Source organism: Tyto alba, unplaced genomic scaffold (assembly GCF_018691265.1).
Source record: "Tyto alba isolate M040663 unplaced genomic scaffold, T.alba_DEE_v4.0 Super-Scaffold_44, whole genome shotgun sequence".
In the NCBI taxonomy this organism is placed as follows: Eukaryota; Metazoa; Chordata; class Aves; order Strigiformes; family Tytonidae; genus Tyto; species Tyto alba.
The window spans coordinates 4865445-4891610 of NW_024881320.1; the positions used below are offsets into that span (position 1 = coordinate 4865445).

The window sequence follows — 26166 nt, forward strand, 5'->3', positions numbered from 1 at the left end:
GCTGCATTCCCAAAAGTGCTCCAGCCCATGAAAAGCAGGGCAGCTCAGGAGCACCAGACTATACAAAACAGTACTGGCAAACTGTATGTCATAGCAAAGGCACCAGGAGAACCAACTGCTTGCAGCACCAAGCCAGATATGAGGAGATATTAGGATTAAAAAAAAAAAAAAAAAAAGCATTTAAAGCAAGATTAAGGGATACTCCAAACTCATGGCAAACTCCTAGAGAAGCAGAAAAACAAGTATTAGTACTGTACTGGGTCTGGCTGGGCTGGAGTCGATTTCTTCATAGCAGCTCACACACTGCTGTGTTTTGGATTTGTAACTAAATCAGTGTTGATAACACAGCAGGGTTTGGCTGGTGCGGAGCAGTGCTTGCAGGGTGTCAAGGCTTTCTTTCAACCCCTCTGCTTTGCCCAGGAGTAGTAAAGGAGGGGACAACCAGGAGAACTGAGTGAGCTGGCCAAAGGGCAAGTGTGTGCCCTATAATGGCATGCTTGGATACCAGCTGGTCATCGTGTGGGAGGCAGCAAGTGGTTGCCTTTGCATCATTTGGATTTCTTTCTCTTCTGCTTCGTCTTACTCCCTGTGCTAATTAAACTATCTTCCTCTCAACCCAGGAGTTTTCTCACTTTTGCACTTCCTGTCCTCCTGGAGGGATAGGGAGCGAGCAAGCAGCTGTGTGCTGCTGGCCAGGGTCAGCCCACCACCAGGACCAAAGGTTCAGTCTGTGTTTGGAGCTGCAGTCAGGCAAGAGGAAGGTCTGAAATTCTGCTTATTACAGCATCCCACATGGAAAACATTTCTCCCATCCAAACTAAGAACTATACATATTTATTATAGTCCCTATGACTAATATAGTCCAAAGAGAAGCTTCAGATTAAAAAAAAAAAAAAAAAAAAAATCTGTAAAATACAATGGATAAAATTATCCAAACATTAATATTACAAAATACCAGCAGAACAACTGGTAGGGCTTCTAGAAACACAGAGGGCTTCCCAGAAAACCAGAATAACACCCAGCCTTTTTGTAAGCACAAAAAGGTATCGCTAGAAGTAAAGAAAGTTCATCTGTGTCATCAGATTTCCAAGGAAACCCAAGCTCTCGAAACATCTTGGAGAAAAGGAGTCCAGGCACTTCACAGTGCTACTGGTGGCCACTTCTTGGTTAGATCATCATGCATTGCTTCAGGGATCCACTGACAATAGGCTGCGAGCAAATCTGGAATGAAAGAGAGGAGCGATTAGATGGCTGTGGGAGTCAGGGACTGGAGCAGTTTTGCTGTGGCATCATCCTGCTCCCGGGCTGAGAGCAAGAACCAACTTTCCAGCACCGGGACAGTGTTGGAGCTTGGGCACCTGCATGCAGATATAGAAGTATCAATATCAGAGAATTACTGTGAAAGCCATCACTTTGCTGCTGCCTCTATAAACAACTCTTATAATCTGGTACCCTAATATTGAACAAAATCCATTTTACCTGGAAAAAATTTTCCTGTATCCACTGACAGTATCATCATAGTCTAACTTCCCAAAAGCCCAAACCAGACATTTTAACTGTGGTTAAAACTACAGAAAAAAATTCTTAAAATACAAATAAATGTTGCTTTCTAAAGTACAGGGAACTCCAGTTTTTCACAAGAACCAAACAGAGAGTATTGGTGTTTCTGGTAAGAAAACAGCAAATATTTGGAGCTTATTAAGTGAAATCGTCCATTTTTAAAATTGTAATTCAGTGGTGCTCAAGACAGTACAAAGTCTACACTGATATGACTAATGAGCAAGCAGAACACTTACATTTAGGATCTTTCTTCCACGCAGCCAGTAAAGCATCACGATTATCACACTTTTCTGCAACTAGAGCCTGCAAGAGGGATTCTGTCCTGGGCTGAAGTCTAAGTCAGTCCGAAATAAAATGGTGCAACAAAACAATGTTCATTAGCACGTGTTAGTTACAGCATAGTGTTACAGCATTCAGCTTACCTTTCTGAATTCATACTCTTAACGTTTTTAAAAGGCTAAATATAGATGTAGAAACACACAACCTCTAGGTACAGAGACATGTCATTGGCTCAAGAAAGTTCACTAGAAGTAGTTTCTTCCCCCACCAAAACTTTTTGTTGTTAAAAGTAGCAGCAGCAGCTCCTGTTGCTGACAGCATGAAGTTGTCTGCTCTGCAGCTGCATGACACACGATAAAGCAAAAAGGAATCCATAGTTCCCATGCTGAACTCTGAACTGACCAATACAGGACAACACACTTTGTAATTGTAGGACCCTCAGAAAACATCAGTCACTTCTAACAAAGTCTTTCAAAATCCTTTATCAACTCCAGGAAAACTCACAGAAGACTCAGAAAAAGCTTATTTTGGTAAACAAGAGAGGATCCTGGGGGGATAGCAAGCGAAGCAATAGCTGACAGTCCTTTTGAGTGTCACAGTTCTATAAATATAAATCAAAACCACAAGAAAGATATGGTCTGTCGGAAATATATTTAAAAAAAACAAAAACAAAAAACCAGCCCAAACACCCCAAAACCAACCAAAACAGTAGTGCTCATCTGACAGTTTCTTAGACATGCGAGCAGTTTATTTGTATGAAGCAGCCCACAGAGGTCAGTGTGACCAGCAGGTTGCTTGTGTTCTTCCATACTGCCCTTAAAATTGCCTAATTCTCTTGAGACACTATTTTTCTTGGTAAGAAAACTCATTTTCCTCTCCCTGGAACTACAGCCAAGATCATTATCTGGAACACCCTTCCCAGCATTGAATGCTTTTAATTCAAAAGGAAAGGTGTTCAGTGGAGACAACAAAGTTAAGTTTGTTTTTAACAACTTACTTGGACCATGTCTTCAGCATTATGAGGGGACTGGACAGCAGACACCGGCTGTAAGAACTCAACTTTTCAATGACCTGGAAGATTTGTTATAACAAGTATATAATGAACAAGGTCAACTAATAGTTCTGTGGAGACAATCACCAATGAACTGGGACGACTACAGATTTCCATCCCATATCCTCTGTTACCATCTCTCTCCCATCCATGTCTCCGTATCAGTCCTGTCCTGACTGGCTTGCTAGATGACTCTTGTGTCTCAGAATGGACAAAGACACGAACTACAGCTTTTTCCCATTGCAAAAACAGGACTTAAATTTGGGGGCTTCTTCCACCCAAGTGCTGATTTTCATGCTGTTTTGTATTTTAAAGATATCTTCCACATCCCACCAACTGCAACAAACCAGCCACCAGTAAGTTATGTGGAATGGGCACACACAAGGCTCATCTCCCCCAAAAACAGGGCTAAAACCTTATCGATAACATTAAAGTAGTAACATAGCTGGAACACACTCACCTTTCCTTCAAGCAGGAACCTGGCAAAGTATTTGTAGCGATCAATACCTTCTGGGTAATCAACTTCCACAGCAGGGAGCTGCCAGCTAACTCGATCTGGAAAGACAGATCACAGTGAGTCTCTTAAATGCTCGAAGAGGAGGTTACATTTCCAAAGGAGATGGGACAACACAGGTGCTAAGAGAAGTGGAGAAGATCCAGCCACCACCCAGCCAGCCTTGCTCCTTCACAGGGGGAGCAGATGGTCATGAAATGCCCATGCCAGTGGGAAGATGCTGATATTTAAATGCTACTATTCCCATGTGTTAAGCCCTGTGAACAGTCCAAGCTGAGCTTGACCCTTTTGGTCTGCTGACAGTCTTGTTAAAAGCAGCATTACCTTAACTATAGAGCAGCTCTCGGACAAAACTACCAACTGACACTTTTCAAGACACTTACAAAAGACACTTGGTCTGTGACATCGAATTCGGCCTGTTTCGGGGCAGTAAGATGGAGGAGGATTTTCCAGAGGCTTCCCAAAGTGACAGTATGGAGGCAACAGGGTAGGAATCCACTCGGGTTCGACTGCAGACACACCTTAAGAAGGGAAAACACAGCTGAATGCAGGCTTGCTGCCAAGGGCTGCCACTCGTTAGCAGTCCCATGAATACAGTGCAAGGGCAGGATCTCATCTCCATAGATTTACTTGTATCTAATTTTTCAAGTCAACTTTTTCACATCCTGCTGTTCAGAGACCAGTACTAGGTAGCTATTGCTGACAAGGCTGGTGCAGAGAAGCTATTTCAGAAGCTGAGCTTTGCTCCAGCCAATTCTAGTAGACAAAGAATAAACCCGATCCAATTTTACCCAATTCAGATCTAGAATTTTACACGATCCAGATCTAGAAACCATAAGGATCCAATTCCCAGGAGACACAACCACTCTGGAAGCAGTGCTCCATCACAACAAGGGAAACATTCTGCCAGGGCATTTCTGCATTCCTCACCATATCTGCAGAACAAGTAGGAACTGCAGCAGTCTCACCTTTCATATACAGCTTGGTAGTCTCAACAATTTCTTGATACACCACAAACTCTGGGAGTTGTTTGAAGAGGACTGAGCTTGGATGGATGAACACTGGGTCGTCTAGGAGAGCAGTCTTTAAGAAAGCACAGAAGATGAAGCACAGTAAGATGAGTTACTGGCAATCCAATTTCTTGATTGCATCTAATTTCAGTCTCTTCAAGATGTACATTTATATGGTTTCCTTAAGTGATGGGAGTTTTTAATAACCCCATAATTTTCCGCTTCACCTTCTCTGGAGACATCAAGCACTCTGCAGGATGGACTAGTGACACTTCTTAGGTCTTGTATAACAATTCCTACATGAGGACTGGGAAATTGCAACACTGGAAACTTAAATTCTATGAATAGAAGTTGTAGAAAGCCAGCATGTGGAGCCTCAATGCTGCATCCAGCCAGAAGCCTGGGCTTTGCATTGGAGCATCTTTCTGCCACAGAGGGGAAGAGGAATTCAGTCAAATCAAGCTGTTTACCTTGTAGGCATTTTTCCACTTGTCATCCAGGAGCTCTTCTGCCTGAACCCTTCGGGCAACGTGATCCCCTAGCCCTGCCAGCACAATCTGTCTCAAGTAAGTCACCTGAGCTTCTGTTGGGGGCTTCATCTTTGGATCAACATAGAGACCAGCATCAGTGCAGACTGAGTTCACTGTGGGGAAAAAAAGGTAAGTTAAGATTCAATAGAAAGAAAAAGGTTGCAATGAACAGCCCAGCTGATCTGTCACCCTCCAACAGAGAATAAACATAGCAATTCCTCTCAAAACCCACTTACCTGCTGTTGTCAGCTGCCCTCTCAAGCGCCTGATCTCCAGCACAGCTTTGTACCTGAGCCCATTTTCTTCACAGAATTTACGGGTACACCCAGCATATTCACAGGCCCCCACTGCTCCTGGAAGTGAACAGTCAGGTGGAAAAAATGACTTAGCTGATCAGTTCTCCTAATTAAACCAACAGTGGGACAGTACTGTCATTGTCAACACATGCATATCACAGTTCCCACTCGTCATCAGCCTGGGACCCTGGCAGGATGCCCAGAGAACAGCCTAGAAAATATACTGCTGGACTTAGTCCTACAGCACAGCAATGCCTTTGGTTGTATATAGCTGAGAGCTCAGGGTGATGGGGAAAACGGAATGGAAGTAAACAGTACAGAGAAATTGCTGTCTGCAATACCTAACATCACCATGAGGTCTCCTAGCTTTTGCATCGGCCCCTGCCCAGCCCAGATCCTTTGCATCTGTAAAAGCCTTGCTTTCTTCCCCTTCAGTTTCGCCGTCTCTTCCTCGCTTACTGCTGGCCTAAAAGAAACACAAAATGGCATAAATGAGCATTGTGCTTACGTGCAGAGGAGCCTCTGTGTAAGAGAGGCATCAGCTATGGCAAAGGGAGGCACCCTGTAAATAGGATGTCAGGCTAACACACTCGCCTGTCAAACTCTTCAAAAAGCTCCCGGACGGTCATTGCAGACACTATGGTAATGGTGTATGGCAGACAGTCGTGCTGCCTGCTTAACGCCAACATCTTCGCATAGCGGGGGGCTACGGGAAAAGTGGCCATTATTCTGCCCAGGGGACTAATAGGGCAACTCAGCTTTGCTGCCAGCTGCTGCTTCAGCCTGGAGGAGGAAGAGAAATGTCATGTAACTTCTACATTAGAACAAGCTTGTGTTTCTGGTTTTGGCAGACCAATTCATCTGATGTGTTTTCTCAGATTTTGTTATGTGCTGGTCCCAAAGGCTGGGGGAAAGATTCCTCTCTCTCAAGCAGCTCCCACCTGCCCAGTGTGGCACACTCCTAGCAGTCTTTCCCTGCCCAAACACACCTAAGGCCGGTAAAACAAAAACAGGTGAACTAGAGATTCTTAAAATGATGCCAGTCTCTGTACTCTCAGATGTGAGGGCTGAGATGGGAGGACAGCACTGCCCACTGCCTCGATTGTGGAGGCCGAGCAGCAGTGCAAAGAGGAAATTTGTGGGTGACCACAGACATTACCTTCCTGTCATAGGGGGTTCCTTCAAGGCACCCAGGGCTATCAGCAACTCCTCAGCAGCTGCAAGGGCTTCTGTTGGAGGTGGTGTTGGGAATGGGAAGTTGATTACCTACGGACACCAGAGAAAATGCCTCTCAGTACATCATTGACACAGCTCCCACTGGAAAACAGTCTGAATGCAGTAAGAAGTCCTGGAGGGGAGTGAAACCTTCCCCTCTGGTTACATGTACCAAAGAAAAACATTTAGAATGTTTGCCAGGAGCAAGAGGAAAGGACAAATAATGGGAGGAAATGCTTAGAACAAAACATCAGGAAACAGGAATACCAGCATCACCCTTAGCTGTCACTGACTGCAGGCACCGCCTAGGGCAGGCTGCTTTAAGGACTAACTTCTAGTACTGTGCTTTCTGAAAGTGATTAAGTACCTCCAAAACACAACCCCTGTTTGGACATGGGGTTTTTTCACTACTAAGAATATAAGAAAGCTCTTATTACCTGAACAAATATGTCTGCTAAGGCGTGGTGGAATTCATGGCAGCTTCTGCAATGCGCAGAACCAAAATCAAATGCCAGGATCTTGATTTCTAACACAAGGCACCGACTCAAACAATGATGATAAGACATTTGTGTTTGTTTCTGGCTCCCCGGGGCAACCACTTTAATGAGTGCTGTAGTACAAAGCCAATTTATACCTCACCTTTTCTATATTTAATGCTTTCATTTGCAGAATCAAGTCCTCTACTGGTCGCTTTGTTATTTCTGGAGCAGAAAATTTCTCAAAGTCCATGAAGACTGCTGAAGAGTATAACCTAATGGACCAGAAGTACTGCTTAGAGACTTAAAAGAAATCTTAACTCAAAAGATATGCATGAAAAATTGGCAAGGGATTTAAAAAAAAGGCAGCTGTGGGTACTATTTACCTAGCCAAGCATTTATTTACATGGTTGGGGCACACGACCTTATTCACAAAAAGTTGACTTGGCTTGGAGTGGAATCAATGGTGATCTGGCCACAAAAATAAGGGTTTTCAGCAAGAGAAAGGCCCCTGGAAAGCCAAACTGTCAAACCAGCATCACCAGTGACAGCTCCTGTTTGGCTTCACCTTTCCTATTTGAACGAAGAGCAGACAAAGCCAACATGTTTCAAGCAGCACGAGGTTCTTGTGAAAGGGGCACCAGGATGAGGGAAGTTGTCCAATTCACACTGACACTCACTGGATTTTTTGTTTCCCCTATCCCTCTCCACAGCAGGTAGCTAACCTGTAACAGTGCCCTGGTTCTGTCCGGCCAGCCCGACCTGCCCGCTGGTTAGCTGAAGCTTGAGATATCCAGGTGACTCTGAAAGACGAAACCCCAGTAATTTTGTCGTAGAAACGTTTCTTGACCTTTCCACAGTCAACCACATATTTGATGCCTGGGATGGTAAGCGATGTTTCAGCCACATTGGTGGCTACTACACACAATCTTGTGCCAGGAGGAGGAGCCCTGAATACCTACAAAAAACAGATGGGCATGTGAAATGCACTGCCAGCGATGGAAAAATGACAGGCAGTCAACTTGGATGGGTCGCAAAGGGATGACAATGCATACGGCATTGCAGGTGAAACCCAAAAGTGAGACCAAAGACTTAATTATCTGGCTCTGGAGCTCTCTCTATCCAGCTCAGTTAATCCCTCAGGGACATCCACAGGAGCAGACACCAGTGTTGAGTCATATTTAGGCATACTGCTGCTACCTCCAAAGCCCAAGAGGGAATGCAAGAATGTGTTTGAACTGCCTGTTAGGAGTGTGATCCTGATGTGCCCCAGGCCATGACTAATTTTAACATGCTGCAGGACTGTCACTTTTCATCTCTCCCAGTTTACTCAACTGGCACATTAGGGAGATCCCAGCCCAACTTGCCCACCAGGCCATTCAAGTCTGCCCACTGACAGATAGTCCAAGATGGAAATTTTAACTCACGAAGCACATGTAACTTTAGACAATGATCCAAGATGGAAATTTTAACTCACGAAGCACATGTAACTTTAGACAATGATCACATGTATCTGTAAGAATCATTTACTCCTTGTGACAATAAATCTTTTACCTTTGCTTGTTTCTCTGGTGCCAGCAAAGAATAGAGCGGGAGCACATAGAGTGGAAGGGATGAATCAGATTTCTCATCTGTTAAGAAACAAACCGATATTGTTAAATACACGTCAAGTCAACTTCCAGGCTGAGTCCAAACAATGCCTTCACAAACATCACTTCATTTAAAACTGGTAAAATATTTGGTACAAAGCTGAAGCTGGAAATTCTTAATAGCTTTTCCATGACACAGGTCTGCTGTGTTATCACACCAGTTTAGCCAAGGACAACTAGCTTATGTCGTGCGTTTCACAGGTGACAAGAGATACGTAATTTTTATTTCATAAGTGCCAAACCTTCTTCTGAGTCTCCATCTCCTAAATCAAGGTCAATATCAGACCCTGCAACATCATCATCAGTTTCAGCATCTTGGTCTTCATCTCCTTCATCCACTGGAACAACAGAATAATTGTCCAGATCAATTCTGGGGAGTGCCTGAGAAAGACAGGAAATATGATCACAGAGCATTAAGGGGGGTGACAAACAGCACTTATTGCTTTAAAGGCAAAGACGAGCACTTACTCCAAACATCTGTTGACCTAAGGTAACAGAGGAATTGAGAGATTTCACTTGTATTTTAAAGCTGAGGTTCAGCATTTGGTAACTGTGAGACAGGGGGGCATAACCCAAGTATTTTAAACACCATTTTGTGCCAAGCCAAGCTTATTCACTTGGAGGACAGTGGGAAAGGGTAAATTTTTTTTACTTCAGGCCCCTTCAGCTACCAGGATCCAATGTCAGCAGACAATATATCCATAGAATTAAGATCTTCTGCTAATAAAGCACATGGAGGACTTGTGTGGAAGCCAAACGCTACCCTTCGTCACAGATGTACAGTCCCAATTTTGGGTAACAAATGGCGAGATGAGGAGCAGTCCTGGAGCCAGCAAGTCTGTAACTCCTTCCATTAAAATTTCAATGGTCAGTACTCAATCAAAATCAATCTCCTGCCCATAATACTGTGGGATACATTTTAGCACTCTGCTGCTTATAATGCAGCAATTATCAGTGTAAGTAGTATTGCTGGATTTCCTGAGGGGACAGATGTAGGCTACAAGGCTTCATCAAAGTCTAAAACATCCAGGTGAGAAACCCAGCTACAGAGGAGTACTGTTTTGCAGGGAGGTACCTGCTCCTTTCTGTCTCTTGGAGGAATTCTAGCCATCACACATTACCATAACTTTCTTCCGCTTCCTCGATTTCTTAAATTTTCTGATTTCTTCCACTGATTCTTCTTTGTTATCATCTCTTCCTACAAAGACAGCCAGTGGAATTACTGTTAGCTGAGCATGCTTTCTTCTCGGAAAAGGTAGTGGAAGAGTCTGCTCCCACTCTCATCTTTCTGGGGATTCAAAAAGTGTCACAGTGTGAAAGAAGCAAATAGTCATACTGAAGGCAGAGGGCACAGGGATGACACACAAGTTTAACATTATAATTCCATTCAGGAACCATACAGAGGATTGAAAACAGCATACACAGGAACTGCATGCCTTGAGGTTTAGGAGAAAATTAGCTGAGCTATATTAGAATTTGACTTTCTAAAGTCATCTTGGGAAATCCCACTGTCCTGGAAATAAACAGTAAGCGACAAGCAGCAGCGTTTCCAATTTAATTCACAATCAGTAGAGTAAGTGAAGAAATGCAATGGGTTCTGACCAAAGGATCAAATGCATAGACCTTTTCCCCAAACTCAAAACAGCACAAACTTAATCGGCTCTCAAAATTATCCACAATGAGCCCTTTCCTCAACCCTTGTTTTAAATAAAATTTCTTATTTTTAGATGCAAAGCAAGCTTACTGCTCAGTGGAATAAATTCAAAGTTTAGCAGCTCTTTATTCTATAGCATTACCTGCAGTGTTGTTCTTCTGGAATGGAAAGGCTTTCCTTAGCCTTCTACAGAGAGAGTGAACTTCTGCCTGGCCTGTTAAAAACACCAAAATCCCACCTGCAAGAGAAGAATCACTCAACCTCAGCATAGGTATTTCACCTTGGAAAGCTTCAGATCTTGTTCGTGATAAAAGACAGGTTGAATATACTGTGCAGTAAGAAGGAGGAACAGCATGTTTGACTGCATCTGTCTTCTACTACTCCCTTGAGACGCATGCTAACGTAACTATGATCTAACTGAAGGGTAATTTTCACAAAAAAACCCTTCTAGGTAAAAGCACACAATACATCATTACAGTCCCATGCTCAACTTACAAAAAACCCTCCCCCCGAAAAAACAACCCAGAAAACTTTAGACATGTTAAGTGTAAAGAATTTGAGTGGTTCTCAGCAGTGACCTTACCTGAGGGCAACACTCGATGGATCTTACACACCTTTCTGAAGCACTCTCCACTATAGTCATCTAGGGGGGTTTTCTTGTTAAAATGAACAGTTACAGGGAATTGCCTTGCATCTACCTAGAGAGGAAATACAAAAAAAGTGTTTGTTTGCTGTTGTAACTCCAGCACAATCATTACAGCTTTCATGGGAAAACTAGAAAAGTTCACCCTGTATTTCTGTTCAGCTCCTGTTTTTGGTAACCTGCAAAACACCAGACCCACAGAAGTTATCAGTGTTGTCTACCCTGGAAACCACAAAATCAAGCTAGACACCAAAACTTTTCTCTTTCAAATCATCAACCAAGATTGAGGCTTTCTAGTTCTCCAAAACTGTAACTTACAGTTTTTCAAGATAATCAGATTCTGCTGGAGCAGTTTTCTGATAAAAGTGGAAAGAAAAACACCAAGTCCCAAAAGAAACAATAGTCTAAAAGTAACTACTTTTAAAATGGTATCTGAGAGATCTCAGCACCAACTGGCAAGATTAGAATGCTCCTATTTTTTATTTAGTTTTATAAAGGAAGCCTTCATGTATTTCAGCTGTTACATCTGATGCAGATCCCAGTGAGGAGAACGATACCTGAATAACTGGAGGTGTAACAGAAAACAGCCTGTTGTTATCGGTGAAATCTTCAACACGAAGGGTAGCTGACATGACAATCAGCTTCAGTGGCAGCCCTTTCTGCAGGGACACAAACGTGTTATTCTGTGCCCAAAAGCATGTGGCAAGTAAGCTACGCAGCCCACAAAATCTCAGACAACAAAAGCACCGTGTCAAGTGCCAGAGGATACACACAGCTTCAAAATCAACGTGTCTTAAAATACAGTGGCAATCCTGATGCTGACCGTGACCTGCCTCTAACCCACTCCATTCTCTCTCCATCTGTAAGTAAAACAAACCCAGACGCCCAGCGCTGCCCTGCAGTCCACCAGCCCCCAGCAGCAGTCAGCACCAAACACTCCATGATGTGAGCCCTGAAATGTCTCCTCCTAAGCACTGCTGTTGGCGGCTTATTCCAGTGCCACAGTAAGCATCTTGCTCTCTAGCAGGTTGCTGATTTTAATTATTTACACGTGTCTTGTGGCTCTAGAAGTGTGAAATTAGTTGGGTATTGACTGAAAAATGATCTGTTGGTACTGTTATGTACTATTTTTCCCTTTTCTAGGCTCTGTGCTTCTTCAATCATACAGAGACAAACACGTTATCTGAGCGTTATTTCAGAGTTTCTGGCAGATTTCCATCAATTTTCACATCACAGAGTCTATCCTCCCACAGAGTCTCTTCATGTCTAACATCCCCTTCTCCAGCACACCTGCATCTAATACAGAAATACTGCTTCTCTTACCTTTTCACGAAGAGGCACGATGCGAGACAAGAGGCCTATCAAGATATCTGTGTACATACTCCTCTCATGGGCTTCATCAATAATAATGACTTTGTACTTTGAAAGCAGAAAGTCCTGAGAAGAGAGATCGATTTCATCATGTGAAGCCTTACCACCCAAGCCCACTTATAAGTCAAGACAACCTACAGCTATAGAAACACTGACCCCCATCCTCTTGGCCATCATTTCTCCCACGTGTTTGAGCAGAGTTTAATGCGCTTACCCCACACAAAGCAGCCTAGTTCCCAAGACTCCCTTCCTTGCTTTCATTTTACACCGCAAGATAACCTAATGATTAGGAACTTGAGCAGGAATATAAAGGGTTAAGATGAAATACATCTCCGATGCTGAAACAGATTTTGCTTTGAAAGGTTGGTGACAAACCCGTACATAGCAACTGGACTCTCTTCTTAGCTATACAAAATACTTTCCTTTTTATAATACTGAGAACAGCAACTTACCTTCTGAATTTCTTTCAGCAGCACACCATCCGTCATGAACTTGATTTGTGTTTCATCTGTAACATTGCCTTCATATCGGATTTGATATGAAACCACTCTGAGGACATACCAGGGTAGCCACAAGAAAAAACATAGGGAGAAACAGAAAATTTACATTCAGACCAGGAGGCAGCCTGCAGCGTAAATTAAGACTTGATGGCAAGACCAGACAAAAAGCACACCATCAGCTCCCCAGAGCCTAGCACACACAAAATGCTAGAAGCTGGGATATACAGCGATGTCACTTTGAATTATTTCACTGTTACAGAACAGTCTCTCATGTGGAGACAGACTAGGACTACTTCCCACACACCATCTCCGCAAAGCCCTCCCTAGAAAGTAACTTACAATCATTAGTAGCAGCAAATCTGCATATATTTTCATACATTTTTTTTTTTTATAGGCAACCCCAGAGAGGAGTTGATAAGTAACCTACTCACAGCTCTTCACCAAAGACTGAACATGCAATGTGCAAGTCCTGATTTCAGTCTATGACATACACAGAGCATTTCAGCGTTATCTCCCTAGCAAGGTCTCAGCTTTTTTTTCTCCTCACCTGTGCGACAAGTTCATTTCCTTAGCAACTCGCTGGGACATGGACACTGCAGCCACACGTCGAGGCTCGGTGATCCCAATTGAACCGTTTGAACTAAGAGGGTGAAGGAAAGAAAAGAAGGGGTGGTCAGGGGTGGTCAGGCTGCTTGTTTTCAAGAAACACTTAGAAAGATGACAACAGCATTTCTGCACAACAGTTCTATATTAAGTAGCATCACTTACACAGTATCACCTTTAGTTATAGTTAGAAGAAAAAGACAGAAAGGAAGCTTTGGGATTACCCTTCTATTACACGTATATTGACCTGAAGATGCATGTACCACAGGAATATTTTCCCAAAATGTTGTCTCTGTAGTTCCAGCTTGCCAAACTCCAGTCCCCCTCGACAGACCTCTGGTGACAGGGTCCACTTCAGGAGAAATTCAGGCTGGGGCAGCAGCAGCAGATGGATGCTGCTGGATGCAGCTCACAAGAAGCATCTTATGAGGTACCCAAGCTTATACATGTTACCAATAGCATCACAGAGCCACAGCTATTTTCAAAGACATTCTTAAGAAAGATGCATGTTTTCTTTCAAAAGTAAATACAAACCTCTGTAAGCAGAGGTTAAACTATGTGAGATGGGGAGACAACAGAGCCCCGCTGTGAGAAACAGACCAGTGGCTTTGAAAGAATTTTTTACCTTAGATGCTTCAAAAGATTGCTTACATGGAGAGACTTTTGCAAGTCAAACTTATTCCCTTCAGATTTTTTAAAAGCCCATTCAACATGGCCACTATCACTGCACAGAGAATACCAGGTTCAGTTCAGCCATATCAGAAGAAAAGGAACAAACTCAGAAGTGACTGAGCTCTGCCTGAATTCTTCTAATGACATTTGCTGCATCTAAAAGAAGACTCATACCTGGCATAGCCAGCTTCATAGAGAAACTGAGGTACTTGTGTGGTTTTACCACTTCCCGTCTCTCCACATATGATCACAATGGGATTTTCACTAATGGCTTCCATGATGACTTGCTCTTCAGCAAGGATTGGAAGCTTGAGTCTTGCTTCCTAAATAATATAAAACACACATTTTAGTTGCACTGTTTTGTCTCTCGTTCCCTTTTTGTTTTCTCCAGGATTGAAAACTGCTACCTTCCTCAGATTATAAAACCCACAAAAAGGAATTCTGCAAGCTTTGTGGCTCAAAAAGCTCTAAACCAGCTAATATCACACGAGCTTGTCCAAGAACTAGAGTCATCAGAACAGTTTCCCAGAAAGCAGTTGGCAAGCCCTGCACTTTAATTTGTGAAACTTCAGAGTCCCTGGAGTTTATTAATATAGCACTTCAAGGGAAAACTCATTTCACAACTCTGTCTCACGTGTTCAGACACACGCAGAGCTTTCCCCGTTTCTACAGAATGCCTTACCTACAGCAAAAGGAATAAAACTATCCAGCATACCATACAGCGTAATGGAGAGCTACAAGTGACTTCATGAGATTTTCCAGCAAAGAATGACAAAAGACTGCTAATAGATTCTATATTTAAAACTAGAGACAAATGCATATATCCTAAAACAAAACTAGCTTTCCTTCTGCTAGATTAGACAGGCTTAAAGCTCGGACATACACGTGTACGACTTGCCAGAACAAGAACCCTAAGTGCACACTGCTGCCCTGTGGTATCGACGAGACACAAGGTAATGCTACAGTGTCTGCAGTGATCTAATCTGATGGAAGACACCAGAATTCCCAACCCCCCTGAAAAGCACCTCACTGTCCACAGAGCCTCACCTGAATCTCAGGAGATCTGTCCACTGGAATGAAAACCGCAGGCTTGCAAGATGGTTTCTTGGAGGCTGTCTGGCAAACCGGCGTGCTGGGATCAGCTGGCTGCTGGTTAGCTGCTGCCTTCTTCACACCTTCCTCTGGCTTTTCAGCAGTGTTCAAATCACTGGCTGAGGACTTTTCAGTTTCTTTTTTCTGTTCTTCTTCCTCCTCCTCAGAGCTACTGGGTTCTGCCTCGGGCTCCGATTCTGAATCTGAGCTGTGTCTTCTCTTGTTTGCACCGCTGATGCTCCTGATCTTTTCAGGTACAGCAGCCCCTGGCTCCTGTATCACCCTAGAACAAAACATCAACACGTCTACTACCTTTCGGTCAATGTTCTCCAGGACTCAAGCCAGACATGTCTTCCACACAAACCAAAAAATCGCACCATTAAAGTCACTGCCTGAGCCTGAACCCAGGTTCTACTCAAACAGGGAAAACTTCTACACCTGGGGCATAGAGCAGCACAAGAAGACAGTACTCAGAGAGTTTAACCCAGTTCTCCAAAGATCTCCACTCCTGCAGGTTTTCAGAACCCTGCTAGGTAAAGCCTCGCCTGACCCGATTGCTGCATTTGTATCTAAGCACGCTCTATACTGATATTTATTCATTTCTTCAGAAGACATCTTTATGGTTTAATTTATTTCAACTTCTGTCAAAATGCAGCTCTTGATAAATCCAGTGACTAAGGACCACATCAGCTGATGTCTTCCAATACAACAAAAAATTAAATGTTTATCCACCAACTATGTAGTTCAGCATCATTTGTAAGAGTATGCAGATGTAATTGTCACCCACCTTGACCCTTACGAAACAGAAGGCCAAGTTATTTTAATTAACATCCTCTCAAGAGGACATCATTCAAACAAGAAAATAAATACCATGTTATCAGATAGAAATAGAAAATTAACTCCACCTACTCTGAAGAACCTGTATGCTATAAGAAGAAAAAAAAAAAATAAATCAAGCAAAAAAAAAAGCAAAGTAGGCTGCCAAGTTTTCAACCACAGCAATAAATCATAATGGTTCTTTCCAAAGAACACTTTACCTTTTCGTCTGAAACATGCGCTCCCCAATACCCAGTTTGGAAGTAGTGTACAGAAGTTTCATTTCTGCATCAGAAGCTTGAACCTCATTCAGCTTGCTCAGCAACTCGGCTCGCTATTTGGGAAAAACAGCCAAAATCAGTGCTTATTTTCACCAGGAAATAATTTCATTTCAAGATTTGGTTTTGAGTTTTAAAGGGGTGTGCTCTGGCAAATCTTGCTGTGAAGCTGTAAGGACATTCCTGCTGCTACATGGTCAGTCCTCCCTGACAAAGATTTCAGGCCTGCACTAGAGCAAAAATAGAAATGTGAACCTGACCCTTCATCACTGCTATGAAAAGCTCAGCTGCACCCTTCAAACAACAGCAAAGGAAATGGATTTGAACTAAAATGCTGGAGTGAGGGCTGGAGCAATGGAGGCCTCCCTTCAATTCCCTCACGTGAGACAGCGCTGCCAGAAGGTCAGACAGCCACAGTTTTAAGCTACCTCCAAAAATAGAGTTCATTTGTCAAAACCATTATTCAGACCCTAACACAAACAGGAATTTTGCCTGGAAGGCATCTACAAAGACAGAAAAGCTCTATTTGCATATAGAAAATATACAAGGGTTGGAAATATTTCAGAAGCACTGGCAGTAGCAGAATTAGGGGTGCATCAAGCTTTGCATTCTGCAGCAGGACAAAGCTGCTCACACAATCCGTGACAATGCTTTTAAAGTATAATGTCATTTACTCTGCCAGTGATGAACTTCACAACATGCACCTATTCTGTCAGGGTCAAAGAGAGAACAGGTACCAGGACCCAGAAATTATGTGTTCCTGCAACACTTGATCCACTGAGAGGGAGGGGAATGCGTCCCCCCACCAGTTACACTCACAAGTCCCCTGGCAGTGGCATGTTTTTGCGAAACCGCCCAGCAAAGGGATGGCTAATGCTGTTGTAACATAAACTCTTAAACTTCAGCCACTGCACGTCCTTGAGATGCCCCAGACAGTTCACGACCTGCAAACCACTCGCTGGCCCTGCTGAGCAGTCACCCCACCTCTGGTTTCTCACACCATCACAACAGCATCACGCGTCAGGGACAGCCAGCATCACAGCACGGAGGCAACCTCTGCAGATGCTTATTAACATCAACCTTTTCCACACACTGATATTAAGTTCACTTTATCATTTTAACACAAGTCACACAGCTGGAGTCACCAGCAAGCAGCAACATACCTCTTTTTTCTTTTCCTTCTGCTCTAAAACTTTCTGCAGGTTTTTCTTCTGTTTCTTGCTTAGGGGTTTCTTCTGTTGCTGCACAACACCAGCTGTTTTTTTCTTCTTTGCTTTTTTTGCTGGCAGGACCAGGGCATTACTTCCACCAATTCCTTTAAGCGTGGCTTCATCTGAAAGCATGTTTGATTATTCACCTGTGCCAGGCAGATTATTTTCAGCTCACTGCTTAACAGGCTGATCACAAACCGTACCAGATTTAGCTGTTCTAAACAAACACAACCCTCACACCCAGCCAAAAAAAAAAAATCCCACATCATCATCAAGGGTGAAAGACCATGAAACCATGGACCCGATAACCCTGTGCTTACTATAGCCATGAGGGTAATTTTCCTTGATTTATGTAGCAACATTATGAAATTTTTGCCTTTTTAACCCCCCCAGGGTCAGCGAAGCAGCTCAGGTCACAGCGCGTTTTGGGGCGACCCTGCAGCCTCCATCCTCTCCCAGACACAAGCAATTCTTAATACTAAAAATCTGTGTTACTACAATTTGAATAAAAATAATACAATGTGGTGGGTTTGTTTCAAAAGCAGCATTTTAAAACGCAAATGTTAAATAAATTTTCAATAACTGCTTTAATAAAGAATTGCTTACATGCAGTAATTGGTCTAACAGAGCTATTAATGCCAAGCCTGTAAGATACTTTAACGCTTCCAATGAAAGTATCATAAAATACAGTAGAGACATGGCAATAACCCCAATCCCTGCAACCTTACGGTCACTTTAGCACCATTAACGACCCGAGTTAGCAATAACATCAGGCGGGAACAGGAGGGCCAGGCCGGGCCGCTCCCCACACGGGCTCCGGGCCAGGCCCCGCCGCACCTCCCAGCTCCAGCGGCAGCTCCAGCGGCAGCTCCGGCGGCAGCTCCGGCGGGGGCCGCGCGGGGCCCTGCGGCAGCCGAGCCCTCCAGTTGTGCCGGCGGCGGGCCCGGCCCATGGCGGCGGCGAGGCCGATGGGGCTGGCGGCGGGAGCGGCCCGGCCCCACGTGCAGCCGCCGCTTCCGGGGGGCGCGGGGTCTCGCGAGAAGGGGGCGGGGCGGGGCAGCGGCGCGCGCAGGCGCGGGAGCCCGCAGGGCCCCGCGGCCGCCCCCCCACACACACACGCACCCCACGCCGGTGCCGCCAGGGTTTCATGCCGGATCGGGCCCCCCCCGGGGCGGGGAGGGAGCGTGGGGTGGGACAGTCCGGGCTCCAAACCCGCCCTCCCGAGGGAAGGCTCCAACGCGAGTCAGGGCTCAGGGCAAAGGTTCAGTAAACATTTATTTTAAGCTTTGTCACAATACCATAGTTTTGTGAAAGTCGTCTACAAATACTTAACTACCTAGTACATTGATTGGGTGGTCAGATAAGTAATAAATAAAGGCAGGTGTAGCTCTGTAAAAAATAAGTCTGATATATTTGTAACTACTTAACACCATTATCAGTAGAATCTAATATTTCCCTATGGATCATATGCCAAAAGTATACATACAGCATCTCTTCAGACCAAATTGTTTTTTTACATAAACATAATTGTACAAACTGAAACACTATAATCTTGAAATCTGATGTACAAAACAGGATGTGAAATCACCAACATCAGTGCCGATAACGAGTGCTACCATAGCAAATACCATTTCTGATCAAAAGGAAAAGATCAATTCTTAAATGTGCCGTCATCACAGTTCAATGGAGTTATCCAAAAGTTTAAAATACATGCGGACACAATAAAACCTTTTATTTTCCCCGACAAAGAGAACTTATGGTCATTTACATCATTAGCTGCCAAATACAGATCAGTACGTGAGGCAAATCACACTTAAAAAAATTCTACGCCAGCAAAGAGCTAAGGTTGATACTGGTCTATTTTCCACACAAACGATGCAACAAGTCTTTAAAAGCAAATCACAATTTTAAGGACGCACTATTAAGTACAGCACTGAATTACACCAGATTTGATACATTGTACTCTGACACCCAATACCACTTTTAAAAGCATTTACATTCCGAATACAACAGATCAATTATCTAGAGGCGAGGTGTGTACTTTCAAAGAAATTGCTACCCATGTGAGCGTTGCAAAAACATGAATGTCTTGAAAATACTACAGGAGTTTCAAATATTCGGTCTTAAAGTACGAAGTTGAAAACGCTTCAGACCCTATTGGAATTTCTGATACTGGGCAGACTGGAGCCCACCTGAACGTCAGGGCGATGTTTTCTCACTCAGCGGTGGCCAAGGGGAGAGTGGGTGCAGGGGAACCGTTCCGGGGGTGCAGGAGGTGGCAGGGAAGAGCCCCGATGCCGGGGGAGCACGGGTGCCACTACCCACCAAGACGGTGGGTGAGAGAAAAAGGCTGGGAACCACGGGAGCTGGGGCTTGGCCCCATTTCTGCCACCACCCCGGGGCGAGTCTGGCAAATTCTGGGTCTGGGTTTATCCGTGGGTGACGAAGCGCCACCCGCCCATCTCTGGGAATGGGCACCAGATGCTCCTGTCAGTGGCAATAGAAAAGCAGCGCGACCGCCGTCACTGGAACGAATTCTATAAAACAGAGCAAAAACCTCGATGGATAAGCTAGATGGCTCGGTATGGAAAATATTTGTAAAAGGTATTTACAAAAGTTGAAAGAGATTAAATACAATACCACATTCATGTCCCGAAAGCGCTTTCACTACAGTGCATGTTTAAAAATACAGAGCATTTTTAAAGAGTGTATATATATATATATATATCTCGAAGATTAGATTGTGCTTTAAAAAAAAATCACTACGTCTGAATCTAACATGAAAACTGAGTGCTGGGAAAAATACTGATTAAAAATATCCAATTTTATATATACCGCTTCTCACATAACATTTTGCTATACATGGGATGCAAGTAAATATAAAAATACTTTTTTTCAAGCAGCAGGGTGATCAAAATTAAGAGTATTAATACAGGAGGGCTGATTTTACAAAACTAAGATAAATTATCTGAGCAAGACAGGGAAAACTATAATCCAAATTAGCTTTTATATAGTATTTTAAAAGAAATTTTATCATAGACAACTCTTAATATATAAACGATTCATATTTTTACCTCTGACGTTAAATATGGATTACAGAAAATACAATCTATGCAAAACTGACTCATGCACATAGTCCTACGGAAGTCGATGGAACCACTTACACGAGCGAGGTTTGCAGACTTTGGTCCTCAGGCCTCAAATTTAGCAAAACGCATAAAGACCTGACAAAGCTTTGTTAATCAATTCATAATTTCCAGGTTGGTGTTTCAGCCCAGTCCTTTGTGCGCAACAGCAGGGAAAACTGAGTGTACAGGGAAGACTCTGTAATACTATGGAAAATAAGCCCTAAAAAGGAATAAACTGTCATTTACATTTTCACCTTTACAAAGTGGACTATTTGTTGCCATAGTACTTATCTGTTCGTGCGGAAGATTTTAAGTTACCAAAAGCAGTTACTTTGCAACTCTAAATGTGTATTTCTTGAAAAAAGGGGTGCAGGGGGTTTTACAGATGACGTAAAAAATTAAAACGGATTACAACAGTGCCAACTGCATATGAACTTCAACCGTGTTGAACTTAAGTGATCACAGTTTGGAATAAAGGCCATTAACATGGATTTTAAAATAATCCCTCGTGTAAATGTCACATACAACCCAGAGGTTAGGCAAGTAACACACATTTCAAGAAGAGTATTAAACTTCAGCATAAAGAGAAAAAGAAATTCACCCCACATTCAGTTACATTCAGTTCAGCGTCACATCCAAGCAAAGCCCTGCCCAGTGGAAGGAGCAGCCGAAGAGCAAGTGCCCAGCTGTGCCCAGCAGCCCTGGCCAGTCCCGCCAGAGCCGGCGCTCGCAGGCGCAGCGGTAGCACCATGGTCACTATTCCCACTTGTTCCCTCCCCCTGCAGCCAGGCCCTGCCACAGACCGATTTTTGTGGTGTTTTTGATTTGTTCGCTTAGACATTCTGGAATACACAGTTCTCCAGCTGTGCTCCAATTCACCTCCCGTGGCTTCGACACTGTGCTCATCACTCCGGTTCAGGTGCTTCCCCTCCCTCCCCCCATTTATAACCTCGAATGCTTAGCTGACCGGGTTAAACCACTTACCGGACTTTCTTCCCTGAGGTTACCTTTGTTTCAATGCGTAGTCTACCAAGCTAGTTAATTCTAAGGTTACAAATAAATAGAATCCTCCAAAACTGCTTCAAAGCTCCTACATCACTTGAAAATGTGACTGTTTAATACACCCTTCTCATAAGGTGGCTCACTTTCCCCAAAACTCAATATAGTGAGGACACAGACTTCAAGCAAAAAGCTCCTATAAAACTATTACAATTTTAGAAAAAAATCCAGATCTTCCTGAAGATAATTTATTGCCGCTTATTGGTCCTGAGAAAGCTTTAAGCAACAATACATTTGCAAGTGTTTTAACTGCTGCCTTTTTTGAGAAAGTATGTGGGTCCTGAGATTAAAAATCATGTTTTATTCTATGCACTTATGCTTGGAAAATGCTTCACTGTGAAGATCAAATATGAATTACAATTTGCCACGCTACATCTCTTCCTTTTGTGTCAAGTTATTAAAACAGATTTCTTTTGAGACACCAAATTAAAGTTCTCGAGATGAAATGCAATGAAATAATGCCACACGTGCACTTCTCAATTCCTCATCTTGGACTGGCATTTAAGGACTTCAAATTTATGAAATCTTCCTTATTCCTTATTCCCCACCTCCTATTAAAAGCTATGGTGTGAATTTTTTGGCCTGGATACCAGAAAATTCCTCATCTGATACTCTATGAAAGGCAACTTCAAGGCAATAAAATAAGCCAACAATAAAACAAAAACATTTGCAACTTTGAAAAAAATATGCGGACCCACAGCAGTTACTTCTCAATGGAAGTGTTTGGTAGCTTAAGATTTTTTTTTTTCTTTTTAACTTTTTAAGTGTCAAATTTGCATATGTTTAACTCAATTTCAATATTTGAAAGACTACTCAATTTGTTTTTATAAAAACTTTACAAAAGATGTTTTTAAATGCTTGTAAAAGTAAGCGTTTATCTACTGAGAAAAGTCTAGTACTGGATAAAACTCTCTGAATATACAGCTGAATTTTTTAAATGTGATTTTTTTTTACTACAAGTATAATGGCTGAGTGTATAATCTAGATAAATTAGTCTTACACATGATGAAAAGTTATAACTTCACGCACTTTTTACCATGTGATGTTTTGTTGCTTTGTAACTTCGCATGAGACAGTGCTTAGGAATTTTCTAGAGCTGGTGTACAGTGGTCTATAGGGGTCGGTTCATTGGTCACTGCCTCTGTCCAGGTTTTCAATCACCCGAGAAAGACGTATGTTCAGAAGTCTGATCTGACTATCGAGGTGGTCCATCTTCTCCTCAAGGCTGCTGTTGCTGTTTCTTCTCCAGTAAAATCCAACTGGCCCTGTCATGAAGTAGACTGCTACAACAAAGCAGAGAGGCAGGACTGCGTGTTCTGGGTCACCTTCATACTTCTGGAGGATGTACACGCACGAGAGAGTGAAAAGGGCAACCCTCGCAATCCAGAAAAAGCGACCAAACAGCATGTGCAGGAGATAGAAGAAGAATCCAAGGAAGAGAGATAAAAACCAATAGGCAAGTAAAATGGCACCAATCAGCAGAAGAGCCCGGGTCGGGTTGTTGGCAATTGCTGCTGGGCTGAAATAATGAGTCAAGTTGGAGGCTGAAAAACAAAGGAAAATTTACAGAATATTAATGAGTGTGTGCCAAAGTGGTAAGGGTAAAAATGCAAGCGCAGCTTCAATGGGTCATGCAGCGGGGTCACGGCAGTGTTTTCTAAAGTAAGGGGTAAAGCTAGTTCATCCATTTCTGGATGGACATTTTTCAAATCACTGGCTCAGCTCCAGCGATAGTGATGCAATTGAAGTAATTCCTTTAGAGTAGAGGTGCTAAAGGTTCTTTAAAGACAAACTACTGTAGGGCCTAAGGTCGAAGTTCATACTGAGGCTAAAGATCCTGCTTTGTAAAAGTTACATTCTAAATGCTCTCAATCACACCTTTCCTTCTTCTAGCCCTCCTTTATTTCCTGCACCGTTCCTGGCTGTGTGCATCCATTCAATGATGATACCAAGAAACCAACCATGACTTGTAATGCATTTTATACGGAATATCTGGTTTCAGTCCTCTTGTTTGAAAGTACTAATGGCAAAAATCAAAGCCATGTGAAGCAGATAGAAATACCACTGATGGATGTTTAATGCAGCATGAAAAAATGTAATTACTTTCCCACTCGGCCTATGCTTGTAAACATTGATACAGGCTGATATAGTTCAAGAGTTAACAGGCATAACACTTACCGTCGATTCCAAGAACATCTAACAAATCAGTCCATATTCTCCAGAATGTATCCATTAATATATCCACCCCATTCACAAACCTCTCTGTCAACCTTGAGAAAAACTGAGAAATAAAATTGAAAATTAAAAAAAAAAAAATCCTCAATTCCTTAAACACACTTTGAGACTTAGTAGTCACGAGTAGAATTATAATTCATTAAACAAGAATTGCAGGCTAATTTGAAGTCCCTGAGGAAACAAAACGTAACTCCGTAAACGTTATTTGCCTCTGCAAACAATAAATTTACTTATTACAATTGCCCTTATTCTAAGTATCTTAGCATGCAAATTTGTATGTTGACATGATTTTAAAATGCACTTTATTAGCTTTACCATTGTTCTGAAGTTTAAGGAAAGCACTATTACTAGCAATGGACAGGTTGGATGGGGCTTTGAGCAACCTGGTCTAGTGGAAGGTGTCCCTGCCCGTGGCAGGGGGGTTGGAACTAGATGATCTTTAAGGTCCCTTCCAACCCAAACCATTCTGTGATTCTGTGACATTGGTAAAGCAAACCAGAAAATTAGTTTTAATCAAGCAACTGAGAGATGTCACCAGCATCACACTCAAATATCTCAAATACAGGTTATTTTAACGGTATTATCTCTTCATACTGGCTGTGGAGAGAAGGAACAGAGGAATGCAAAGGTTCGTCTGCCTGCATGCCTTATTTCCTGCAAGTTCCTATGTGGCCCCACAAACACGGGATGCTCGGCTGGTGCAGACAGACCATATTTCAGTCGGAGAGCTTCTCACCAACAGCGGTCTGTCGTGGCTGCCCCCCCACCTAAAATAATCTTTAAATGCCTTTTATTAAGATTTTTTTGCAGTTTGCTCCACGCCAAGCCTCACCTCCCGTTTTTCTTCCCCAAAGCAACGCTCCAGCCGTTCCACCGCCTCACCCACAGCCAGGCTCGCACAGGAGACCAGGCCGCCGGCGGGTCCAGCGCCGAGCACCGCGGCGGGGGCGGAGGGGGAACGGCCAACCGCGGGGCTCGGCCTCACAGAACCGGCTGGTCACCCCCGGGAGCAATGGAAAGGGCGCGAAGGCAAAGGAAACGAAGGGTTCGGGGAGGAGAAGCGGGGGGGAAGCGGCCGGCGCCTCACCTTCTGCAGGGCCCGCACGTTGTCCTCGCCGAAGACGCCGCTGATGCCCTGGTACAGCCCGCTGGCAGCGCGGCGAAGGGTGTTTTGCTTCTCGGCGCCGCGGCTCCGCGCTGCCCAAGCAGCGGGGCCGGCCGGGCCGCCCAGCAGCAGGGCGAGGAGCAGCAGCAGCGCCGGCAGCCGCCCCGCCGCCATGGCCGCCCGCGCCCGGCAGCGCCGCGACTGCAGCGCCGCCTAGAGGTCGCGCCGCGAACTCCGCCGCCGGTGGGGAGGCGGGAGGGGAGGGGGAGGTGGGCACTCCCCGGGCGCACCGCCCCGCTCCCTTAAAGCACTGGGTTTCTTGAAATCACGGAATAGTAACTTCAGATTTCCTGTGCAGCTCCTCGCCGAGCCAAAATGGCCTGCACAAGTCTATGGCTGTGGCCAGCCCTTGGAGAAACCTGCCCTGGGATTCAGCTTGTCCCGGTCCCAACCTCTTCCAGAATTTGGCCTGTCACAATATTTAGCCTCTTCCCGATGAAATTTTCTGTTTAATACTCCACCCGGAAAAACTGTTTTCCCTAACACCTAATCAGGATTTCCCAGGGCCATCGGCTCTCTTGTTGTGAGTGTGCACCCCTTCGAGAAGGTTCTGGCTCTGTTTTCCCTGGATCCCCTGCTCCGGGAGGCGAGCAGGGATCCGGGCTGGCCTTTGCCCTCTCTCAGGCACACTTTGCTCCAGCCCTGCTCAGTGGCCTCTGTTGGACTCACCCCGGTATCGATACCCATCTTGCAGCGTGGAGCCCAAACCTGGGCGTGCTGCTCCAGAGGTGGTCTCAGAAGGGCCAAACTGAAGGGAAGGATCACATCCCTCGAGCTGCCGGCTATGCTCTTGCTAACGCAGCCCAGGACGCTGTTGGGCTTCTTTGCTGCAAGGGCGCACTGCCGACTCGAGATCAACCTTCTTGGTCCCCAGATCCTCTCCTGCGGAGCTTTTAAATTACTCAGCTCTCTGTTTGGGCTCTCCAAGGCTCACCACAACCTTCACAGAGAGTACAGCGAGCTGCCTTGCCTGTGTGGGTATCCCTTTCTGAGGAGATTCCCAGGTGCAATCCCCAAATGACAAAAGGAATATAAAAGTCTAATGTCAAAAAATTACATCTCTTTTCAGTGCACTATCACCTTCAGGTCGAGGGATTCTGAATTCTCTTGTGTCCTTTACCCTTGAGAAACTCTGACTCAGATGTATATGCCGAAATTC

General features: G+C 44.0%; 2 protein-coding genes across 2 annotated transcripts; both read right to left on the reverse strand.

Moving 5' to 3' along the window:
• Positions 1-764: 764 nt before the first annotated feature.
• DHX37 (DEAH-box helicase 37) lies at positions 765-18452 on the reverse strand. The gene is made up of 27 exons (XM_042805588.1): positions 18258-18452; positions 17373-17542; positions 16153-16265; positions 15071-15398; positions 14198-14346; positions 13296-13388; positions 12701-12797; positions 12201-12314; positions 11435-11536; positions 10818-10932; positions 10377-10472; positions 9702-9778; positions 8823-8961; positions 8486-8562; positions 7657-7889; positions 7095-7206; positions 6400-6506; positions 5835-6023; positions 5582-5706; positions 5181-5297; positions 4885-5057; positions 4373-4487; positions 3788-3925; positions 3351-3445; positions 2837-2910; positions 1797-1894; positions 765-1221 (listed from the first exon to the last, which is right to left on the reverse strand). Exons 1-27 carry the CDS (start codon positions 18370-18372, stop codon positions 1139-1141), a joined length of 3444 nt encoding a protein of 1147 aa, XP_042661522.1. The 5' UTR covers positions 18373-18452; the 3' UTR covers positions 765-1138.
• Positions 18453-18677: 225 nt separating this feature from the next.
• On the reverse strand, positions 18678-25138 carry LOC104363515 (BRI3 binding protein). The gene is made up of 3 exons (XM_042805478.1): positions 24930-25138; positions 23786-23888; positions 18678-23151 (listed from the first exon to the last, which is right to left on the reverse strand). Exons 1-3 carry the CDS (start codon positions 25119-25121, stop codon positions 22733-22735), a joined length of 714 nt encoding a protein of 237 aa, XP_042661412.1. The 5' UTR covers positions 25122-25138; the 3' UTR covers positions 18678-22732.
• Between the last annotated feature and the right edge of the window lie 1028 nt (positions 25139-26166).

Excerpts from the sequence above, each read along its gene's own strand:
- DHX37 (XM_042805588.1), bottom strand. The coding sequence starts at position 18,372 with ATGGGCCGGGCCCGCCGCCGGCACAACTGGAGGGCTCGGCTGCCGCAG. Across the intron at positions 15,399-16,152 it reads CGCATGTTTCAGACGAAAAG|GGTGATACAGGAGCCAGGGG; the intron begins GTAAAGTGTTCT and ends GTTTTGTTCTAG. Across the intron at positions 13,389-14,197 it reads TATGAAGCTGGCTATGCCAG|TTCAAACGGTTCAATTGGGA; the intron begins GTATGAGTCTTC and ends TCACCCTCTTAG.
- LOC104363515 (XM_042805478.1), bottom strand. The coding sequence starts at position 25,121 with ATGGCGGCGGGGCGGCTGCCGGCGCTGCTGCTGCTCCTCGCCCTGCTG. Across the intron at positions 23,889-24,929 it reads ACGTGCGGGCCCTGCAGAAG|TTTTTCTCAAGGTTGACAGA; the intron begins GTGAGGCGCCGG and ends TTTATTTCTCAG. Across the intron at positions 23,152-23,785 it reads AGATGTTCTTGGAATCGACG|CCTCCAACTTGACTCATTAT; the intron begins GTAAGTGTTATG and ends TTTGTTTTTCAG.